Source organism: Danio rerio, chromosome 14, assembly GCF_052040795.2.
Source record: "Danio rerio strain M-AB ecotype USA chromosome 14, GRCz13ab, whole genome shotgun sequence".
Classification (NCBI taxonomy): domain Eukaryota; kingdom Metazoa; phylum Chordata; class Actinopteri; order Cypriniformes; family Danionidae; genus Danio; species Danio rerio.
The window spans coordinates 36,341,865-36,366,038 of record NC_141034.1 but is presented as its reverse complement, the minus strand read 5'-3'; the positions used below and the strand labels follow the sequence as shown (position 1 = coordinate 36,366,038).

General features: G+C 34.3%; 1 protein-coding gene and 1 long non-coding RNA gene across 13 annotated transcripts in view; one reads left to right on the top strand and one right to left on the bottom strand.

Moving 5' to 3' along the window:
- fgf13a (fibroblast growth factor 13a) overlaps positions 1 to 5,746 on the top strand; it is a 224,527-nt gene extending 218,781 nt beyond the window's left edge. For 11 of the 12 annotated variants that reach the window (XM_087280431.1, XM_087280425.1, XM_087280427.1 and 8 more), the window contains one exon: positions 4,123 to 5,746. In XM_087280431.1, the coding sequence (XP_087136557.1) occupies positions 4,123 to 4,259 (137 nt within the window). In that variant the 3' untranslated portion in view covers positions 4,260 to 5,746. 12 annotated transcript variants of the gene reach the window in all.
- The window catches only part of LOC147833984 (uncharacterized), a 131,192-nt gene that overhangs the window by 16,030 nt on the left and 90,988 nt on the right, over positions 1 to 24,174 (bottom strand). The window lies entirely within an intron of this gene.

The window sequence follows — 24,174 nt, the reverse complement described above, 5'->3', positions numbered from 1 at the left end:
ATACCAATTTTAACAGCATTTTTGCATTTTTTTTATTGCTCCATTTTGTTTGTAAAGTTAATTTTGATCCATTTTAATCATCCTACTGAATAAAAATATATATTCCATAAAAATATATACTGAAAACAAACCCTTGGCAGTGTATGAAAATATTATATATATGAAGTCAGAATTATAAGCCCCCCTTTAATTTTTTTATTATTTTTTTTCCGATAGTCTACAGAACAAGCCATGATTATCCAATAACTTGCCTAATTACCCTAAACTGCCTAGTTAACCTACTTTACCTTGTTAAGCCTTTAAGTGTTACTTTAAGCTGCATAGAAGTGTCTTGAAAAATATCTAGTCAAATATTATTAACTGTCATCATGGCAAAGATAAAGTAAATCAGTTATTAGAAATAAGTTATTAAAACTATTATGTTTAGAAATGTGTTGAAGAAATCTTCTCTCTGTTAAACAGAAATTGGGGAAAAAATAAACAAGGGGGCTGATAATTCTGACTTAGTGTATATATCAGCTGATGGTCAAAACCGCAGAAAGCGTTGGTGCTTCACCAACGTCACTTTAGAGCTAGTATTTGAATGATTTTCTAGTGTAATATCTAAAGTCAGTATCAGCTTAAAATGCCATCAGTCTACAGAGGTTTTCCAGTATTTCTCTGTTGCAATCAGGAGATCACAATAATTGGCAAAGCAAAGCAAACACTAGCTGATTACTATGGTATAAATATAGCACTATTATTTGATCAGCTGTAGTTTGAAATACAAATTTCTCTCCTGAAGACTTATGCGGTCTCTGTTATTGCAGAATATCGGAGATTCAGATTACAGATTCCGAGAACCAGACAGAACTGTTGTATAAGTAATAATCAAAAGTACATAAAAAATTACCTTGATGTTCATTGTTAACCTTATGTATCAAATAATGCTAACAAACCAAATCGTTAGAAAGTGCGATGCCTGTAAAGAAGCACTATTTGTGTCGGTCATGATCTCAGTTGTTGTTAAGGAGGGTTATGTAATTTGAAGAGAAAGAGGGAATTGTAATTTTGCTCACAGCCTTATAAAAATTCTCCAGCAGTCTCAGCCAGAGGAGCAATTAAAGAACTGTCTGCTCACTGTGAACATGACTTCAGCTGCCAGCCCTGCATTTACAAACTACAGTAGCTTCAGTCTAGAGTTCAGATATAGACACACACAAAATCAGCCTATAAGATCATTACCATCTCCAAAACAAGCAGGCAGCCCTCAGCTTCAGCTTGGCGCCTTGTTTATGTTCATTTAATTAGAAGAGATGTTTTAAACATTTAAAGGGAGACACTGCAGGTGATTAATGACAAACAATTTAATAGTCATCAACATATTTTAGTTGATTGACTACATTAAGAATTGTACAAATAAATCTCAAATATTGTTTAAATATGCATATTAGACATTATTTCATTACGTACAGTATGTGCTAATTTGCATACATTCCCTTAACACAAAAACCAGAACATTGAATGAAGTAGAGTTTAAAAATCTATAACAACAGATCAAAAATATAATTTGGGGTTATTCTTTACATTAAACTTTATAAAAAAAGCCCCCAAAAAAGCCCAAAATGGCTTTATGAAAAATGTGTTTTTGCTTCTCACCTTGGCTTGTAATGCCATATTGACAGTGTCACATTCTGAAGCACATTGGTCAGGATCTGTTGTATGCCAAAGCCTGGAGACAGCAGTGCACAGAGCACTAATAATGACCTGGACTACTACATCCCTCTGGCGAGAGGCTCGACACTCAGTTGCACAACCAATACGTCAACCATCGATTCTTAGAGCTTTCCACTTAAGTGCCGCATCGATTGCCTGTTGCAGACAGAAGGAGCTTTGTGCGAGGGTAAAGGAAGTCTTTGTGATGCTCCTGTACTGCACATCCATCTTTAAGACCATCAGATGAATGCAATTTAATATCCTACAAATTTTTTAAAAGGGATTGTGTAAAAGTGCTTGGGTTAGATGCGAGGGTCAGATAGCAGGAGTTCAGACAATGCATTTTCTATACAGCAAGACAGAAATTACTGTAACTGCCCAAAACAATGCTTTCAGTTAAAAAGGAGTGAAACGATCTGCTTGACCCTATTGACATTTTTCACAGTCTGCACTATCCTACTGTACTGCATTGATTTTGCTTTGTGGGCATTTGTGTAAATAAAGCCATGCCCACACTCTGATTTCAGCCATGATTTGGTCATATGAGACAAATTTGGGAAATCTTAAAAGTTTGCTGTAATCCTATAGGCTAAAATCTGTGGTCTTGATCATTGTTTTGACGTGTTTACAGACAACCGATTAATGGCTGTTGCCTTCAATGAAGTTTGGCAGCATCAGAAGATTTCAGACACTTTCCTGCAGCGTTAATTCAGTTACAAAGATTGTCAACAAAGATTCAATAGGAGCACTGAACCAGCACAATTTCAAACCAGCTTGGTGAAGTGTTTAAACAGCTTTTTTTCTGGGTTGTATTATTTATGTTTTGAGCAAAATTAGCTCTATATATTGTTTATGTTTGCTGTGCTGTATCATTTCAGAATGTGGGTTACTGAATGTGTCATGCATGATTGTCTCTTGGGGCATCTTGGTTGTTAGGCCACAATCGTTTAGGATTATTTATTTTTTTTAATCACAGTGTGAGCCAGGCTTAACTGAGCTGGGTTTTATTGGATTTTATTAAACAATTTGGACTTATTATAAATAAAATCTGGGGGGGAAAAAAGTATTGAACATGGAAAACATATTTCTAAAGGTGCCGTTGACCAGAAATTTTACTTGGATGTTGGTAACAACTAAAGAAATCCATATATGCAACCTGTTGACATGGAATTGAACCAGATTTTAGTGGAAATCAAAACAATACAAACATAAAAAAATTTAATAAAATCTGAAAGTTATGTGTAATAATGAAATGACATTATGAGAAAGTACTGAACTAATATAATGTATTTAAGATTTATATAAAAGGCTTTTTTTGGTTATGGCGACATCACTTCATCTCATCACTTTTACACTTCAATTGAGTGTAAAAATCTCGATGGTTCTGTGGGTCTCGTCTATCAAATCTGATCTTTATTTAGAATTATACTGCTTGATTTTTTTTCTCTGAAATAATTTAAGAGTCTCCCTGGCTGTTTTTTGGATCATTGTCTTGCTGAAATCTCCAACCCGGTTTCATCTTCATCATCCTGGTAATGTAGATGTTGGGCTGAAGCAGCTGATATTAATTAACAATGACAAAGGGCAGAGGGTTGCTGAATTTCTACAGCTCCCTTTCTTCATGTGTTCAATACTTTTCCGTCATTTTTTTTTTTTTTTTGCGTCATTTCATTTTATTACGCTTAACTGAATTTGTAAACTAATTAGATTTGTTTTTGTTTTGTTTTTTGCATACTGTATATGGTTTTCTTTGATTGTTACAAACATCCGGGTAAAATTTCAAGTCAACGGCACCTTTAGAAATATGTTTTCTGAAAAAAACTTGTATATATTAATATAATTTAATTTGTTGAACTACAGCTGCCAATCTTTGTTTTTTTCCATACTAAAGGGTATCTACGGTGTCTTATGAAGTCTTAAATGTCTTAAATTTCAAAAAACAAATTTTAGGTCTTAAAAAAGTCTTAAATCCACTGAAATATTGTGTTGTAGGTCTTAAATCATTTTAAATGAGTCTTAATTTTCCTTTGTCCATGCAAAGCTATACCCAATTGGGCTAACACCATCACTAACAATATACTGTATTTTAATAAAAATTAAGAAATGCTTATTTATTAACTCTAATTACTTATTAATATGGTTTAATTATCTTCCTTACAACAACATTTGTTTTTTTTTTTATGTTTTTAAGGTTATAACTTGGTCATTTAAAAAAATCTGTAGTGTTAAGTCTGAAATTTCAGTCATTTTAGTCTTAAAATGACCATTAAATTGGACTTGATAAATCCTGTAGAAACCCTGTACTATGTGTACACTATTGATTAGTGGCTTTCATGAAGTAAACAAGCCTATTGTTTTTTCTCTGTGCACATGTACACCTGCTGTTATTTCTAACCGATCTCTCTTTGTTTGTCTTGTGTTTTTTAGTGGCCATGTACAGAGAGCCGTCTCTGCACGACCTGACCGAATTCTCTCGTTCTGGTAGCGGCACGCCAACCAAGAGCCGCAGTGCCTCCGCTGTGCTGAACGGGGGCAAAGCTGTGAGTCAGAACGAGTCAACGTAGCCCGGTTTACCCGGCCCGGCCCGCTACCTTACGCCTTCACCAAAACCTCTGAATGCTTGTGACTTCACACAGACTTCTCTCCAAAAAGCTCTCAGCGGTTCAGGACGACACCAAACATAGCATAACCACACACTAGTCTAACATCCAATTGGACTTCTTTCTAATTAGCTGGTTTGAATTTTTTTTTTTGTGGGTGGAGGGGGTGTTAGGGGGGGTACATTTAGCTTGTTTTCCTTATTGATCACCACTACGATAGCCTTTTCCATGTGAAACACAAAAGTTGTAGCCTTTCATATCCATATGTTTGGTTTCAGTCCCTCTCAGCATATGTTCATATACTAGCATCGCAGGTCCTGATCAAGTAATGCGTTTGTTACGAGTTCAGGGCTCTGCCTTGACTGTGGAGCGATAGAGAAGCACCCGTCCCGGTCTTTAGAGGGGGGCTCTGTCATTATGTGCACTCGTCCAGAGGGCTTCGACTCTCTAGCAAGGGAATATAAAGCCACACGTACAGAGAAGCTGAGACTCTCGTAAAGCGAGAGGTCGTGGCTTGCTAATTGTTTGAATTAGCTGTGAGCTTTTCTTACTTTCTCTTCCTCTTGTTCTTCCCCCAGTATTAGTGTTTTTTTTTTTTTTAGCGTCTGGAGATCCAGCGCACCAAAGACAGAACTGTGAGAGTTTCTCCTCCAGCCGTCAGACCATATAATAATGCATGACAGGAACAGATTTTCTTTCTTTTTCGGATTAGTGAGAGGTTTCAGTATTCGAGGAGATGGATGTGTGGTTCATGAGGGCTGTTCGATGTCTCCAATTCTTCCTTCTGTCTCTTTTTCGTGTCCTTTTCTATGTTCCTTTAGTCTGCGTGCTTGTGTTTTTTGGCCTTTCCTGCCCATGTCAACTCTCCTTTGGTCGCCGTTTTCGGTGATTTTTTCGAGACATGGCGGGACTCCCCACCTGGACTCTGTTTTGTGTATAATTAACTTGCGGTGGTGACGATTTTCTATATAAAATGAGCAAACAAAAAAATGATACTGTGGATCTTAAGTTGGTTGCATTTTTTTAGGGTATGTCTAATTTGTAAAAGTGAACAAAAAAAGAAACAAATCTTGTACAGGGCATGTACAAATCAGGTTGTGTACAATTAGGAGCCTTTTTGTGGGCTGCGGTACGGTATATATTCAACATAACGTCATACATGCTACAAGGGGGTTCTTCTCTCTCTCCTGTTTTTGGTTCTGGGTTTCTTTCTTCTTTTAGATGAACATACAGTATCTGTTGCATGGGAGACTGCAGGGAGGCGAGGAGTAGAGCTGCATGACGTAGGCTATGTGTATTAACTCCTCCCTGGATCATATGTTCCAAACTACCAGGATAACAACATGTATGTACTCACTGGCACTCTGCCACGTACCTTCAAGTTGTTTCTGATTTGTCGTGTACATACAATGCACTGAATAAAATGTTTATATTAAGATATACTTTTAAAATGTGTCTTTGTGCTTTGTTTGTTCACTTTGATCGCTTTAAATCTAGAGTTTAAGGGATAGAGCGGATCTTAAATGTGAAATAGGATAGACCTTAGTGCCTACTATCAAAATATAAAGTCCATCATTTTGTAATGTGTTAAAAGTAAAAAAATAAAATAAAATAAAAAAAAATAAAAAACAGGTTAAAAATAGTTTTTTTTTTGGCATTGGTATGAGCCAAACATATATGCATAAATTCTAAATAATTGTGAAAATAATGGAAAGTTCATTCAAAAATAGAAACATGCTCACTCTTTTCTCATCCTCAAGAGTTGAGTGAAGTTTCTTTTCTTGTTGAACACAAAAGAAGATGCTTAGAAAAATGTTAGTAACTACCAAGCAGCCGCAGGATGTCAAAATGACATCAGATTGACGTTGTACTCCAACATTGTGGGGACGTTGCATTTTGTTCGGAAATGAAAATCAGGCTGAAATCAGGCCGACATCAATGTCCAAAGTCGGACAGACATGACATTTTGGTTACTTTCCAACGCAAAATTGGATTTTAATCACCTTCCAACAATCTAAAGTCAACAAAAATCAACGTCATTTCAGGTCGTTATTGGATGTCAAAATAATTAATCTTAGAGGCTGGAGACCTAAATCTAAACCAATAATAATGTCTTGATTATTAATAATGACATTGTGTGTCTGCTGGATAGTAAACAACGACACCCACAGTATAAGAAAAACAATTAATTTTTATCTAAGATTATTTTTATGTTTACCAGAAAAAAGGAACAAACAAGTTTGTGAAAAGGGTGAGTAGATGATGAGTTTTTATTTTGGATAGACTAGCCATTTTTTAAGCATCATACAAATAGTTCAGCCTGATCTGACAAGGAAACCACTATTTTATGCATTGTCAGAAAGTTTTTTTTAATTCATTTGAAAATACTTTATTAATTTTTAAAAGGAGGTGTGTCCTAAAAGCCCACCCCAAGGCCTGTCATTGGGGGATGAGCAAGTCATACTAAAATGTACCACACATACAAATGTATACAAATAAGCCACTAAATCCAAAAGTTACACTTTTTTTTTTAAAATTGTGTATAGTTTTGTGTCTCATATTGTTAAAAATGTCACAATGAGCATTTTATTTCAGCCTGAAGAAAAACAATATCATGTCTCCACCTTGGAACGTAAAGGTTTTGACTGTATCCTGAGCTGTTGAGAAAAAAAAGTGTTTCTTATAGCAAAAACTGACTAAAGCAATCACTTTCCTACACAAAAATTGACTGAGACTCCAAATGTATTTGTTTCCTTTGCATTGATGATTTCCTATTAATATAACATACAATACCATACGAAATGCATACAAATTCTTTACAGTTTTTAAAAATTAAAAAAAAATTTTGGAAAACTGTAACAAATGCATAAAGATAATACTACAGAACACATGTTCATAGTTTAAGTGGAGGAATAAAATTCTCACATCTATCAACATCCTTATGTTCGCCATTCATTTTGGCTAAAAATTTTTTATGACACATTCTTAAAGATAAAATCCATACATAATTTAAGTGTGGGGCATTAAGTGTTAGATACAGTTAAGATACAGTTGAAGTCAGAATTATTAGCTCCCTTTGAATTTTATTTTCTTTTTTAACTATTTCCCAAATTATGTTTAACAGAGCTAGGAAATTTTCATAGTATGTCTTATAATATTTTTTTCTTCTGGAGAAAGTCTTTTTTGTTTCATTTCAGCTAAAATAAAAGCAGTAAATAATAATAATAAAAAAACATTTTAAGGTTAAAATTAATAGCCCATTTAAGCTATTTTATTTCCGATAGTCTACAGAACAAACCATCATTATACAATATCTTGCCTAATTACTCTAACCTGCCTATTTAACTTAATTAACCTAGTTAAGCCTTTAAATGTCACTTTAAGCTGTATAGAAGTGTGTTGAAATATATCTAGTCAAATATTATTTACTGTCATCATGGCAAAGATAAAATAAATCAGTGATTAGAAATGAGTTAAAACTAATATAATTAGAAATGTGCTGAAAAAATCTTTTTTCTGTTAAACAGAAATTGAAGAAAAAAAATAAAAAGGGGGCTTATTCCAAGTATCTTTATCTATATGATTATTAATGTCTCTTTGCCAAATCAATCTGAATTTTTCACAGTTATTAATCATTAATCGTTGAACTAAATTTGTAAAATGTAGATACTTTTTGAAGATGTTTTAGTACTGTAATTCATATGATTCTACATCAATCATTCCTCAAAAAATGTGTCAGTATCTTTCAGCAGTCTTGTGATGTCACAGATATATCAAATTTTATATGCATATATGCCGTCAATACAGCTTAAGTATGTGAAACACAATAAACAATCACTGGAACTATGTAGGCTTGTTCTTTTCCACCATAAAATAATTAAATAAATAAATAATGCTTTGCCTGCTGTAATTGTATTATCATTGTACTCCGGCCAACAGATCTTGTCTGTTTCTTTGCCAATTCAGTTTGTTCTAATGGCCTCTTAGATCTTATTTTAATCTGTTTACTCTAGAAATTGGGATATTAAATAGTCATATTGCGCCAGTGAAATCGAATACTGAAGTGACAGGGCAATACAAATGAAAAAATATATGTAGGAATTAAATTTTATCGCCACCGCTGTATTTGCTGGAACACTTTTTGCACTAAACAAAAATAAAACAGCACTCAACAGAGAACTGTGGTGTAAGACACTGACAAATAGCCCAACACTGGGGAATGAATGTTGTTGGTTTTTTTTTTTGTGTGTGTTGGCGTGTAGTTGAGCCGGAGATACAGCCAACTATATCCACTTTCTCTGGACAAAGATGAATCGCCTCTAAAAAAATACTGCTCTTTAATTGCCTGCAGAGTTAAGAGTCCTGCATTTCTTCTACCTTGTGGAGCAATTTCGTGTAATGAATCAATGTGATGGTCGACAGCTTTGTGGCCAAGACTGAGATCCCTAGAATATAGTGTATAAATATAGTTTGAACACTGAGATCAAATATTGGAAACTTATATTATAGAGCACAAAACTAAATGCATGCAGTTTGCAGTATTGATCCTTTTCAATATTATGTTGTATATTACAATGTCAGTATTGGCTACACTGCTGTCTGGAAGTTTAGGAGTTATTGTTTTAGGATTTTGATTTTTTTTTTTAAAGAAAATCAGCTCACCGCAACTATTTTACAGCAGATATGTGAAATATTGTTACAAAATAAAAAAACTTTTCTGTTTTAATATACTTAATGTATTTTATTCCTTTGAATAAATCTGTATTTTCATCACCATTACTCGTAGACACAAGTCTAACATAAGCCTTTAGAAATCATTGTAATTTACTAATGTGGCTCTCAATGTTCTTCTTCAAACAGTTGCACTGCTTAATTACCATTATTGAGACATCATGATAATCATTTTGTTCAACTTGTTTAGCTTTGCCTTAATCTAATGCACTGTGGTCATTAACAAATCTCAAAATGAAAGTGACTTTTTTTTGTTTGTTTGTTTCATTCTTTAAAGGTGCAGTAGGCGATTGTCTTCAGAATCGTTTTTTTTGTTTTGCTGGTTGAAGTCTCTTCACATTCCAATAATAATGAATAAAGTAAATGATCTAAATGTATTTATATGTATTTTAATATTCTGGGTAAGGGATAAGACTGAAAAATGTTAATTCAATTAAAATTTGTCTGGCTGATAATTCCCATAATTCTGATAATAGACCAAACTGTCTACCAACAACTTTAGATTTGTACATCTGTAGCTGTTCATGCAGATCGGCTGTTTGCATGTGCACTTGTGTTCATGATCTGCACACGAGTGAGAGAGAGAGTGACCAGTAAACACAAATGCTGAATCAAAACTTTTTTTAAATTCTTAGTCAATATTGGAGTTACTTTTTCAAGCTGGAGGAAGGATGACACCATGGCTGAAGTATTTCTTTTAGACAAGTAATCTTAAGTTTTTAAGTCAAGCAAAGCTTATGTAGAGTTTGTTGTATTATGAATGGGTTACATGCACGGAAGTGTTGTTCAGTCACTGGAATCTTCCTGCGAAAGATCGATGTGACTATTTTCAGTTTCATAAGGTTTCACCAATAATGTCGATTTTTATTTAGTTTAACAACAAAACATCTGTAAATAGCGCTATTCTGCCTTGCCTGCTTTACTGAGCTGAAGTTGGTTTTATATTCACATGGTTCATTTTTAAACAATGACAACCTGTGATGCGCTCCCTATATTGTTTTCCATGCTACTCTGAATATGCGCTTTGGAAATAGCATGTAAATATGGCTTAGTAATATGTGTAATTCCTGCACCCCGCCGGTCAAGCACTAAGCATAAAGAAGTCACTTTCGAATAAAGTGGGTGAGAGAGAACAGCGATTCTTGCATGCATGAAATATTGCACATAATGACAAGTTTTGCTTGCTGCACAACTGAAAACGTGCTACATATAATATAGTTTTTCATTGGAAATTGTAGTATTAAAAAGCACTATAAAGTTTTCTAACTGGCGAATGAAGCGAGTTGTTTACTAGTGCAAGTTCATGATATTAGGAGGTGTGGCTTTGGATGGCAGGGGTGGGACTGTGTTTCAAAGATATGCTAACCAGTTAGCATTTTGGCAGATCACCTACTGCATCTTTAATTACTAATGATGTTTGTAAAGGTTTTTTTGTTTGTTTGTTTAAAAAAAAAAAAAGTTGGTCCTGTTCAGAATGAACAAACTATTAGTCTAATATTTTTTTTTTAATTCTTTCTCAAGCCCTCAATATAATAATCATTCTTGACCCTCTAACTGCACTTTTTGGTTATCTTTCAACCCCAACTACACAAACATCTACACGCTGCATCATTGCCTGTACCACCTTGCTCGCCATGCGCGCAATTCTGCTCAAATGGAAACATGTTCCCTCCATCAGCAGAACACTGGATTAGAGAGGTTCTATCTTGAGAAACTGAGACATTGTTTTAAAGGATTACTGAGCTGCTTTAACAAAACATGGAGTCCCATACTGTCATAAAGAACCTTAACATTTCACATACTGCTGACTAGAATTTCAAAAGGGAGAAAGAGAAACTTTTAGGATTCACTTTACATTTTCTTCTTCTGTATTTACCCATATATTTATTAAATATTTTTATTTATTTATTTCTATTGTTTTATTTATTTATCTCTGTCTTAAATCATCTTTGCATACTTGTTGAAGGCCTCATGAAACAGGGAGGGTTGGGAGATACGTTTTTGTTTTTGCTATATTTTTATTATTATTATTACTTTACTCTCTTCTTTGCTGATAGGACTTTTATTTTTCGTATACATTTATAAGTTTGTATATTACCTAGAAAAAAAAAAACAATAAAAATATTGAAATAAAAAAGGCACTAAGGTTTATTTTAACTTTTGGACAACACAATGCCAATGTTTTAAATTGAGAAAAAGAGAAGAAATCAGTATTAACTGATTTTTATTTACATAAAATGAAAAGAAAAAATGATTCTTACCAATTTTCATATCACAATAAAAGCTCTAAATGATAATACTTTTATTTGGAAGAAATGTTACCAGATTTTTATGGTGTTTATCTCAAATCCAATCCCAAGTTTACCATAAATGTTATTTAATTATTTAAAAAATATTCATGTGGATGTGGATCAGATGGATTTTTTTAAATACTTTTTTGTTTTCATGTTTTAAAATAGGATTTTAATATTGACCATAACATAAAACTACAGTAATTATACCTGAATTTTAATGTTACTAAATGCGTCATAAATGTATTGTGTGCTGTATATATGTGTTTAAATGGTGAATTAAAAAATCTATATCTCTTTCGTTGTGTTGCAGTGTGTATCTACACCATAGTGTTCTTTATATTATTATCTCTGTAAGCAGAAGTGAACTAATGATGGTCTGTTTCAGAGCAGCAGGTACGACACATTTCATCTCTGCTCTCCCATTATTTCCTCTCGGTGGTCCTTTCTTCTTGTTCATTAGCCAGCAAACCTATTTCATTAACACAGATAGTTGTGTAGCAATGCAGACTAACGTTGAGTGGACACGGAGCATCCGGTATAATAAAATGCAGGCCTCAAGAGACCAGAGGAACAGCAGCTTCACACACAAAACTCCACTTACAGACTTCTGCAAGGGTTGAGAACAGAAAAGTGAACGCAGCAAATGAATGCATCCCAATTACACCCATTGCAAATATCTGTATTAGTGCTGAAATAATTAGCAAACCTTCTAAACATCTTTCTGAAAAAGGAACCTTGCTTACACAGAGGTTTCTGAAAGTAAATTTTAAAGATGCCCTATAAAGAAATATGGGAATACCTAGGCATAGTGGAATAATAAGAGTTCACAGGGCTATTCATTAGCATGCCCTCGAAATTTGCATTTACTTTGGGTTCTTTATCATCTGGACCTGACAAGCATCAGGAGATCATCAGCCAAAACACAAACTCATATGTTGCACATAATCGTTAATGTGTTTCCTCCAGGTTATGAGATAATAACAATGATAACTGTCTTCCCTTATTTTTAAGTTTATATTAAACCTCCCATTAATGTGTGACTCTTATTTTGAAAACAGGGGACGTAGCAATGTCAAAGTCAGCCGCACTAGTTTATTGTCTATGGGTTCCTAAGCAACGACTCCCGCATCACTTAAGATCAGAATGCAAAATGCAGGATATAAAGATTACACATTTATTCAGGGTCACTCCTAAGAGACAATGTATTTTTTGCAATATATGTTTGTAATTTAAAGTAACACATGTAGACTGCTGAATGTTGTATTTAATGCATGTTTTAACATCTTGTCTTATCACTCAGCTCTTCAATTTCTTTGGAGTGAAAAAAAATAGCAGTATATTAGTAAATGTCATCTGTTTATGCAGAGGTTGATTAATTCTTGGCTGTGTTTACATTTACATTATAGCTTCAATATACAGTTTTTAAGTTTAATTATAATTTAGCCTACATTTCATTTTAGGTAACTCAGTCTGGTGGTTTATATTTGATAGCTCACTCTATGCTAAAATTAACCTCTCCACCACTTGTTAAAAAGATTTAACAGGGTATCTACTCCATTTTTATGACAAAGGTAGTATGATAATTTTGTTTCTTTCAAATAAATCATGTAGATGTATGTGTACATGTGTGAGTGAGAGAGAGTGAGAGTAGAGCTCACGACCGTTCCGAATATGGTCATTAAGGGCTTTCTGATTCAATGGGTATTTATGGGGAAATAAATGAGCATATAAAACCATTTCTGGACAATTTCTGAACCCACCAAGTCACATACCCACAATGAAGATATCAGAGAACAACTGAAATTCTTAAATCATTGCAGTATATGGCACCTTTAAGTCATTTTCTCAAAATTTAAGAGAAGATTTCTAAAAGTGAATTTAGTAATACACAACTTTTAGCTTAATAAAATCTAAATTTACTTTGTTTAACTGTTTTAGGTATGGAATTGGACTCGAGATAAAAATGAAATGATACATTAAAAGACTCATACAGTGCTCAGCATAATTGAGTACACCCTTTTTTGAAAATCAATATTTTTAGGCTGTAGATCAGGGGTCACCAATCTCGGTCCAGGAGGGCCGGTGTCCCTGCAGGGTTTAGCTCAAACTTGCCTCAACACACCTGCCTGGGTGTTTCAAGTATACCTAGTAAGACCTTGATTAGCTTGTTCAGGTGTGTTTAATTAGGGTTGGAGCTAAAATCTGCAGGACACCGGCCCTCCAGGAACAAGTTTGGTGACCCCTGCTGTAGATATTAGTTGGCTGTGTATATGTATTTATATGTATATTGGTGCAAAACAAAACAGATTTAAGAAACTTTATATTTATTAAAATAATATTTTGGTCAACAAACATATTTAAAAATTTAAAGATAATACAAATAAATTCAAGCAACATATTGCAAAAAACTATTTCAACCTGCAAAATGTATTTATTTCTTTAATTTTTAGTTGCTCTTGATTTTTCCTCTTTTTTTCAATTCGTATTTAATATTTTACTATAACATATTGATGTGGGTGTACCAGTTTTAGGACCGTTATCATACATTATTTTGTTCGATAAGCTCCAGATTTGGCTTTGGTACTTACTAATGTAATGTATATGCACAAATATAATATTGTATAGCTTTCTATTAAAATATGAATTTAAAAGATAGATTTATGAGGGGTGTACTTACATATGCTGAGCACTGTATTAAGAATTACAGTGTAGACCAGGGGTGCTCAATCCTGTTACTGGAGATCTACCTTCCTGCAGATTTCAGTTGCTACCCATATCGAACACACCTGAACCAATTAATTAGGACCTGAACACCACGTGATAATTACAGGCAGATGTGGTTAATATGGGTAGCAACTGAAATCTGCAGAAAGGTAGATCTCCAGGAACAGGATTGAGCACGCCTGGTGTAGACAAAATAAAAAGAAGTTTTTATACAGTACTTTCAATTATACAAAAAATAAAGATCTGCATCTGCTTTTATTGGAAAAAAATTATTTACAGTTGCAACATTTTGATCAGAAATGGACATTTAATGAAAAACTAATTAAAATAACAGTGTGAAGACCTTTTTTTGTATCATATGACTTTAAAAATACATACTACAATATTTATTTATACTTTGTCACCATCCCTTAAACCAAAATGTTTTACCTACATCGATCTACAGATTATTCATTGATTCATTTTCTTTTTGGCTTAGTCCCTTTATTAATCGCCACAGCAGAATGAACCGCCAACTTATCCAGCATATTTTTTACGCAGCGGATGCCCTTCCAGCTGCAACCCATCTCTAGGAAACATCCACACACACTCATAAACTACTGGCAATTTAGCCTACCCAATTCACCTGTACCACATGTCTTTGGACTGTGGGGGAAACCAGCGCACCCGGAGGAAACCCACGCGAATGCAGGAAGAACTTGCAAACTCTACACAGAAACGCCAACTGACCCAGTCGAGGCTCGAATCAGCGATCTTCTTGCTGTGAGGCGACAGCACTATCTACTGCGCTACTGCGTCACCATGATCTACAGGTTAATGAAATGTTATTAAATTGATTTACAGTTTCAGCACCATGGACAATTCTTTTGTAAAATTTCTCCTTAAAGGGATAGTTCACCCCAAAAATAAAACTTCTGTCATCATTTACTCACCCTTGACTTTGTTCCATTCCAGTTTGATTGCTTTAGTCCTGAACACAAAAGAAGATATTTTGAAGAATGTTGGAAATCGGTAACCACTGACTTCATAAAAATATTGGTAATTTCTATTACGGGTGTCAAGTGTTATCAGTTTCCTTCATCATTCAAAATACCTTTTAAGTTCAACAGTCAGTAAAAGACAGATTTTAAATTTTGGGGTGAACTACCCCTTTCTGCAGTCCATTTGAAATATACTTCCAGAAAGTCATAATCCTTCAATTGCAAGTCATCATTTATCAGACAATGTCTGACTCACAATTATTGAGAGTACAATTGAAGTGTGCAATTGATGTATTGATCTCACATCACAAGAAGATGAACTATTTCAATGCAAAGTCTTAGACATGACATCATCAGATAAAGACTAAATCCTCCTGCATTACCTAGAGCTCTTGGTAAGTGGCTTGATGTGTGTGGTTTGATAATTGCAGTGACCTCTGGAGGAAGTGGTTTGATCTCAGTGAAGAGTGCTTGAGTAAATGAGCCTGATTGGGGTTTTTCTGAAGCGCATGTGCGACGGAGAGACGTTACGCAAGAGTTGTTTATGTGCTCTGATAATGGCTGTATGGGAACAGCTCGAGTTCACCAAAGGACATGAATGCATAGAAGAGGAAGCTCTTCAAATGCTGTTTCATATATGTTAACCTATATTCTAACAGAGACATTAAATGTATTGATATAAGGTAGGGCAAAAGGCAAAGTCCACTCCCAATTTATAATCCTGCATTAATCGTTTCAGTCTCTGTGTTCAGCAAAATAGATGATGAATATCTATAGAACAAAACAGGAGCGGTTCTACTTAACCTACGTATGAGTTTGAGGTTATGTAATAGCATGCTGATTTATTATATCGTGGTTTACATTTTACTTAACCTTCTTTCTTTCCATCCCTGGCGATTATATTTGTGAGGTTTTTCCTCTTGGCTGGATGTGAGCAGGTGCAGGAGGGAATCCCGGTCTGCGTGTGCTGCTGCAGTGGGAGGGATGTGATTACATAAGAGCCACAGACAAGCCTCTCTCTCTGCTTTCTCCAGCGCTCATGCAATATTCATGAGCTGCACTGCATTCCTATTCCGACACTTCCATGGTGCTGCCAGGGAAACAGCCACTCCAGCAGCACTATAGCTACACTGAACATGAAGAATTTACACACCTTTGCTCTCACTCCCTGAGATACCTTCATCCCCATCACACTTGCATTAACCGACAGACATAAAAATAAAGCTTCTTGGCTGCTACTCTGGCTCAATGAAAAAAAAAATTACCAGCATTTTTTCCAAACTCCAAAACATAGGTTTATGTACATTTATATAAGGTTTATATAAGGTGTATATCCAAATTTAGGTAAACTATGTAAAATGGCATTAACCTTTGAGTTATGTAAACAATAACAGAGGTCCTAACGTATTTCCTGTTTTACATTTTAATTTAAACTGTGGGAACTGGAGCACCCAGAGGATGCTGCATGTAGACACAGGGAGAACATGCAAACTCCACACAGAAAAGTCTTGTCGTCCAGTCAAGAGTTGAACCAGTGTCATTCTTGCTGAGGCAACCGAGGTAAGCACTTAAAATGCTGTTTTAATAAGAGCTAGCAATAAACGACTTTATTTTTATTATCTAATATTAACGATTAATACATACTGTAATAAATGTATTGATCATATTAATAAATACATTAACTAACATCAATGGAACCTTAGTGTTACCAAATTTGGTCCAATGAAGAGTTAGAGGGACCTAAAATGGAGCTGCAAAAAAAAACAAAAACAAAAAAAAACATTTGGAACATTTTGTTTTATAGTGCATGCAGAGCTGTTTTAAAGAAAACTGTAATCTCCACAAAGTTTATCAATTAATTTGCTAATAATTATTTTTTTTATTGATTGAGTAATGAGCTCACATTTGAGGGGATCTGTTAGTTTGCCAATGAGCAAGTTTCCTGATGTAAGATTAAGTAGAAGCAGATCAATAATTCCAGTAATGAGTCCTGTGATCCCGCCGGCTTTACTGTCAGCTCTTCAAAGTGCTTCTCTGATAAACTTATTGGCATGTTAGGAAGCATCTTGGCAGTCATAGTAAATTCTCACCGGATGAATCTTCACCAATGAGGTTTTCCACCGCAAAAAGTTTACTAATGCATTTTAAGGGTTTACTAATAGACTCATTGATGGATTCACCAATATGAACACCAAAAAGCTTCACAAATAATCAAAAACCCACCAACGGCATGAATGGGCTCTCTTTCACTTTTTTTTTTTCCTTTACAAGCCTCCTTTTTTTTTTTTTAAATGATCCAGTACTGGGATTGTTGTTGGCTTTTGTTTAGATTTGTAAGTCACTTTGGAAAGACTACATAATACTGATAAATACATAAACTGTTTTATTGCTTATATGGTAAATAACAAGTTCTGGCAATTCAGTGAATGTATTTGTTCACTGATTGCAGGTCCATAGCCAGGGGGGTTCGGGTGGTTCGAAAGACCCACCTCTCACTGACAAAGGTCCAGAATTTGTCCCCATGCATGAGCTCATTTGTCCTATTTTGACTGCTATGCCATCAGAAATAGTGAATATAACCCTTCAAAAAAGGCTTTAATACCAAGCTGAATCCTCTGTTAGCTGTTGTGACGTCAGATAAACAGTTTTGGGCAATGCGAACAATTATTTTTAATTAAGTCAGTCCAACATCCAGCTGTGCAAGAAAACATACAATTTGATATAAGAGACATTGTCTTTTGCTAATGTATTGTTTTTAGAAAACATTTTACAAGTAACTTTTATTCTAAATCTTAGACATTATTAAAAGTCCCTAAATGCAGTATTTATTAAATAACTGAATAGAAAATGAGGCATATAACAGCAAAAAGGTCTAGTTTTGATAAAAAAAGAATCACCTCTTTCAGCTGGCTATGGGCCTGCATAAGCAAAGCTCACCAACTAGAACCACACAAATAAGTTCACTAAAGACATCTTATGGTTTTTTTTTTATCTTGTCTCATCTTGCAATTAATAAATGCTAAATATGCTAAATATGCATTTTACAGTGTTTAGCAGGATGTCATGAGACTGTAAAAAAATGTAATTCATAGAGGAAACATTTTGTCACACCTGAGTGTAAACATATGAGTGAAATGCACAAATAAGCATTGCCTGGAGTGAAGTTCTTGCACACTTGAAATGAAATACTAAAACACTCTGAGAGGTAAAAGCAAAAGGCTGTGTATTTTATTTGTACTATACTCGTATGCCTCATATCCATTTCTGAGCCTGACATATTTGTTTCTGTTCACCATAGAAGCCTATTTCTGCCAAAAAATAAATGAAATGGATGAAAGTCTCTCTTTTTTTCTAATAACCAACTTTAATTGTTACTTTTACTGTAAGTATTGCTTGATAAAATACAGATTTTTTTTTTTTGCTGTTGCATGTATATAGACAGTTTTTTATTATTATTTAGACTGTATTTATCACATCTCTAACTTTTTCCCTCATAAATTTGTAATTGATATTATAATTTAAGATTTGCATCCATTATTCTACATATTTTCAAGAATCAGCTAAAGAACAATTTTCATCTGTTTTAACATAAGATAAAGAGATTGTAGTTAAATCAAATGTGATGCACTTGATGATGAAAGCATCTTCCAGGACAACTAAACTAAAAATAGAGGCGGAAATAGAAATGAGCTGCTCCTGAACAGACAGACAGTCATGTGCTTTCTGGCTTTGAGAGGACTTTTAAGCCACTTAATGAGTAAGATAACAAGTAGTAGAACTGGAGGTGATGTATTCATTTCTGTAACTTCAAAAATGGAACAAACACATTTCAAACACTTACAGTGGTGAAGTGTGTTTTTCTGCAGCATTAAGCCAAACCAAAATGTCAGCCTCATGTTACAAGAATTTTAGATTTATTTATTCTAGATTTACCCCTTTCAACATTCTGACAAAAAAAAATCCTGGTTAATTGAGGACAAATTATATAGTAATGTAATGCAATTACAGACACACCACGGGCATCCTGATAATATCAAACATTTCTTCATTTTTAATCAGGATGATTAAGACTCTGATTTTGTCTACTTGCACAAAACTTGGTTTTAAATAAGTAGGTTAAAAAATTAAACTTTAAAAATTTGCAGAAATAAAACCAAAGAAATGATGGAAATGGAAATGAGTCGTAGTAAAAATGAACCACTGGTTTTTGACAATAAGCATATTTTTTTATAAGTATTTGTAGTAAAACTGTGGCTATACAAATGGTAATTAATTTGACAAAAAAAACATGGTTACCACATTTTTACTTTAATAAAGCCAGGGTTTTATGATGCCAAATGCAAACATTTTGTGATTTATTTTCCTTTAGCTTAGTCCAGGGGTGTCCAAACTCTTTCTCGCACACCTAGGAGGAGCTTGATTAGCTGGTTCAGATGTGTTTAATTGGGGTTGGAACTCAAATATACAGGACACTGGCCCTCCAGGACCAGGTTTGAACACCCCTGGCTTGGTCTTTTTGATCAAGGACTTAGCCACATTAATCAGCGGAATGAACAGCCAACAATTATGTCATATGTTTTATTCAGTGGATGCCCTGCAGCTGCAACCCAGTACTGGGAAACACCCATACACAGCCGCATTTACACACACACACTCATACACAAAACGGCCATTTTTAATTTGTTCAATTCACCTGTAGCGCATGTTTTTGGACTGTGGGGGAAACTGTGGAGCCCCTGTTGGAAACCCACATTAACACAGGGCAAAGATACAAACTCAACACAAAAATGTCAACTGACCCAGTCGGGACTTAAACCTTAGACCTTCTTGCTGTGAGGCAGCAGTGGTAACCACTGAGTTACCGTGCAACTAAATGTAAACAATACCTGTTGAAACAGCAGTGCTGCATGAGAGAACACATACCTTTCTAACACTTTCTCTGGAATGATATAGTTAGTGATATTTTTTCAATGTGTGACACACAACAATTTTTATATCATGTATAAGCTTAATATTTGAGAAAAGAAAATCTGCAAGTATCCTCTTTATGTACATGATGCAACCAGAATTCACAATTGGCCAGGATTTAAAAACTCCTGTAGTCTAAGCCCACCCGGCTTTAGTCAACCAGACTGTTTAAACAACCACAACTGAACCACTTTTGCTCCAGGTTTCTGTGTATAGGGACATATAAACCGAGCTGTTTCAGAGAGCTGCTTATTGATATCTGCATGTTCCAAGTACAAATCAATTATCCTAATTACAAATGTGTGTGTGAGTAACATTCAGAACTGAACACACACTCACATAGAGATCAGGGGGTCAGGCAGAGGATGAAGATCTGTTTTTCATGAAGAAACTGCAAGTCTTCCCTTTGCCTCTTCCCAACACAGATGGTGATTCCAAGACTTCCAAGAAAAAGATCTGACAACAACTCATCTAATGCACAAACACTCTTCCACCTGGAGGATATGAATGACATCAGTTAAATAATGAAACTGAGAGCATTTATTTGTGCATATAAAGCCTTAAGTCCTAATTATCATTCATACACCTATTATTACATATGATTTTCTTTATTTATTTTTATCAAAATTATTTGGCTATTTGTGATTGTTATTAGATTAAAGCAACAAAACCTGGAGTGAAGGTCATGCGTATTTGATGACAGAAAGAGCAACAGATAACAATTAGAAAAATGAAACACAGAGCATGTATTTTGTTTATTTTTGATATAACACGTGAAGAGCTTTAAAATTCAACAAAAAATTAATGTATTTAAACAATAAAACTTTGTATTGATTTGTATCACTTATTATATGCTTACAGTGGAATAACTAAATAATGCATGTTTAAAATTTAATTAAAATGTACAAAAACAAAAATTCATGAGTAGTTAAGGTTGAGTTAAGAATAATGTACCTCTCCAAGTAAAGTGATGACATAAAGATGCTTTAGTAGGTCATGAGTTACATTTTAATTACATTTAGCTTACATTTACACTTAAATTAAAGAGTTAATTAATTAATTAATATTTAATTAATAAACACAAAATGAACAAACAATTAAGGTAGCCATTACTCACACATGAACTCATCTGACTCATGTTGTATTTAAAGTTAGTTCTTGATTAGAGCATGCTGCACGTTAGGGTAGTTCATCATTAGTTCATAATGGAGTAATGTTTAGTTAACATATTAGTACATATTATTCATGTACTCTTATTGTAAAGTGTTGCCATTAATTTTAATACATATTTAAATAGAAAACAGTTACTATAAATTCTACTTATATTTCCCAGCATATTTCACTGCTTTTTTCTTTAAATAAACCCTGAGGAACATAATATACTTCTTTCAAAACATATAAAAATATATATTATCATGGCTCCAAATGTTAGACAAAAATATGCACTCTCAGAAATAAAGGTACAAAATCTGTCACTAGGGTGGTACCTTTTCAAAAGGCACAGTTTATGTACTAACAGGTCCATAAAGGATTTTGTACCTTTATGTGTGTGATCATAAGACTTGTAAGCTGAATATCCTTGTTGAACACTACATTCAAACAAAACATATGACAACAAAGATGTTGCAAAACTAAAAGTGAGGATTAGATATAAAGTATATACAGGCAGCAAAAGAACACGCAAGGGCCTGAAATAACTGCTCATAAAAACAGCCTCATTTGTTTTTGTGACCTGGTCACTTTCTTGGAAAAGTACATTCAGACATCACTGCTTTACCCAATTAAAAAGTCTCAGGAGACTCGAGTTGACTCACGACACTGTTAATTAAGAACAAAAGATAAAGCCGTCAGGGCTCTGTGATAATCTGGATGCCTAATATGGGTCTCTGTAAAGCAGCTCGTACACACGCTGATTGCTGCACTATGACATGGTTAGTTTTTATAAGCTGTACCAACATTAGTATTCTGACCAGGAGGAGTTCGCCATCTGTTAGAGACAGATCTGACCCATGTACATCCTTCAGGGCAGCAGTGCACAGAGTAATTACTTAAGTGCGGGTCAGAGAATTCATAACATTTTGTATGTTTTCGGCCAAACACAGGGGATTTCAACATTTTTTGCTGCCAAGGACCCCAAATATGATGAACTCTTACCTAAAGATCCCTTCCCATGTAAGATTAAAAAAAAAAGTGTAATGTCATTAAGACAGCAAAATTATTATTTTATTTTTGTAATTATAAGAATTATAAATAATTTAATAACTAAATTCAAACCACTCATTTATTTTATCCATAATAGTAGTGCATAATATTTTATAGCTGTTTTGAATTATACTAGTGTTTAGCTCAAAGTTTAATTCCACTACAGTTAATCGTGTCAGCTAGGAATGTTAGTTTAACCCAGTAAGTCACTGGACAGCACTGATTTGTTCCATAGCAAATTAAAATATTTGTTTCTCTAGAAGAAAATACTAAGGAGTAATAAGAATAATAAGAATCCCTTACATCAATATAGTGCTTTTTTGGACACTCAATGCGCTTTACACATTTTTGGGGGGAATCTTCTTATCCAGTAGTTCTCTCAAACATTTACCTGGAGGATGTTTTGGATATCTCCTTTGTTTGTCACAGCTATTACAGGGATTCCAGTCTCTGCTAATGAATAAGGTCTCTGATAATCTGAATCAAGTGTGGTTGGTTAGGAAGACATGGTAATTGTGCAGAGCTGGTGGTCCAGCAAGGAACGTGGTTGAGAAACACTATCCTAATCCATTTTGCAGCATCCACCTGGGCCAGACATATTGCACCAAATTGCACACCACATACCAGCTGATTGGTGGAGAGGAGACAATTATGAAATGGGAATGATTTGGAGGCCATGATGGACAGAGGCCAGTGGGCAAATTTGGCCAGGGTGCCGGGGTTAAACCTCTACTCTTTTTCAAAGAACATCCTGGGATTTTTAACGACCACAGAGTCAGGACCTCGGTTTTATGTCTCATCTGAGATGAGCAGTATAAAGTCCCCATTAATATACTGGGGCGCTAGGACCCACACAGATTGCAGGTGGAGCGCCCCCTGCCGATCTCACTAACACCACTTCTGGCAGAAACCTAGCTTTCCCATGTGGTCTCCTAACCAGGTACTGACTTCAGTTAGAGTTGCAGAGAACTAGCTGCCAGCTGAAATACTTAATCTGACCTGTACTTATTAAAACATGTCCAATTTGGGGTAAAATGGAAGAGTGGAATACAGTATATGATAAATATAAAAAATTGTTATTGAAAATTTGCTTAATACGATATTGTTATATAATTCTTACAAATATTGTTACAGTGAATTAAATTGCTGCAAGTTTTTTTAGTACAACATTTTAATATACAAGAAATGTAATTTTTTTTATTGAAAAATGTAAACATTTTGCACTTTATTTTAGAGTGTGTGTACTAAGGGTGTAGTTACCCTAGAATGCACTGGAAAGCATTATAATGTAACTACATTTATTAAAGGTTAGGTTTCAGAATAGTTTTAGGGTTTGTACGTATTGTTATTTACCTGGTTTATGTAATGACAATGATAAGTACATGTGTAAACTACATGAAAAAGAACTTTAAAAATAATGTGCTAAGATTATGAATGTTCAACAGTATTGGTATAATAAATAAATGATATAGATTTTGGGACATTCTACCAGAAACTTACATTTCACTTATTTAAATGTGACAGTGCCTGACCTTTAAACTTCTCCTCCTCAAGAGAATCATACAAAAAAGCATAAAAATCACTCAATTCGATGATAGAACACATCCTTGATCCCGTCAGCTTCACCTCCATCAAATAATGTCTCCTCGTAGCCTTAAAGGTGCATTGCACAAATTTTGTTAAATGCAATGCAAATGTGATAGGACTGACAGAAACATGGTGACATTTGTAAAATAATATTATTATTTGTCAAATTTATTTATAATTTGATTGAGAATTTTTTTTTCTTCTAAATAACAGTTTTTATCATAACAAAACTATTAAAGCTGTAGGTTCAACTGGGCTGAGGACAAGGACAATGACAGGGTTTGTACATTTGTAAAATGTTTTTATAAAAGAGCAAAAACCTGAGAATCAAATTAATGACATACTTCTTTACAGAACAACTCAAAGAAATCAACCACCAGTCCATTTTAGAAA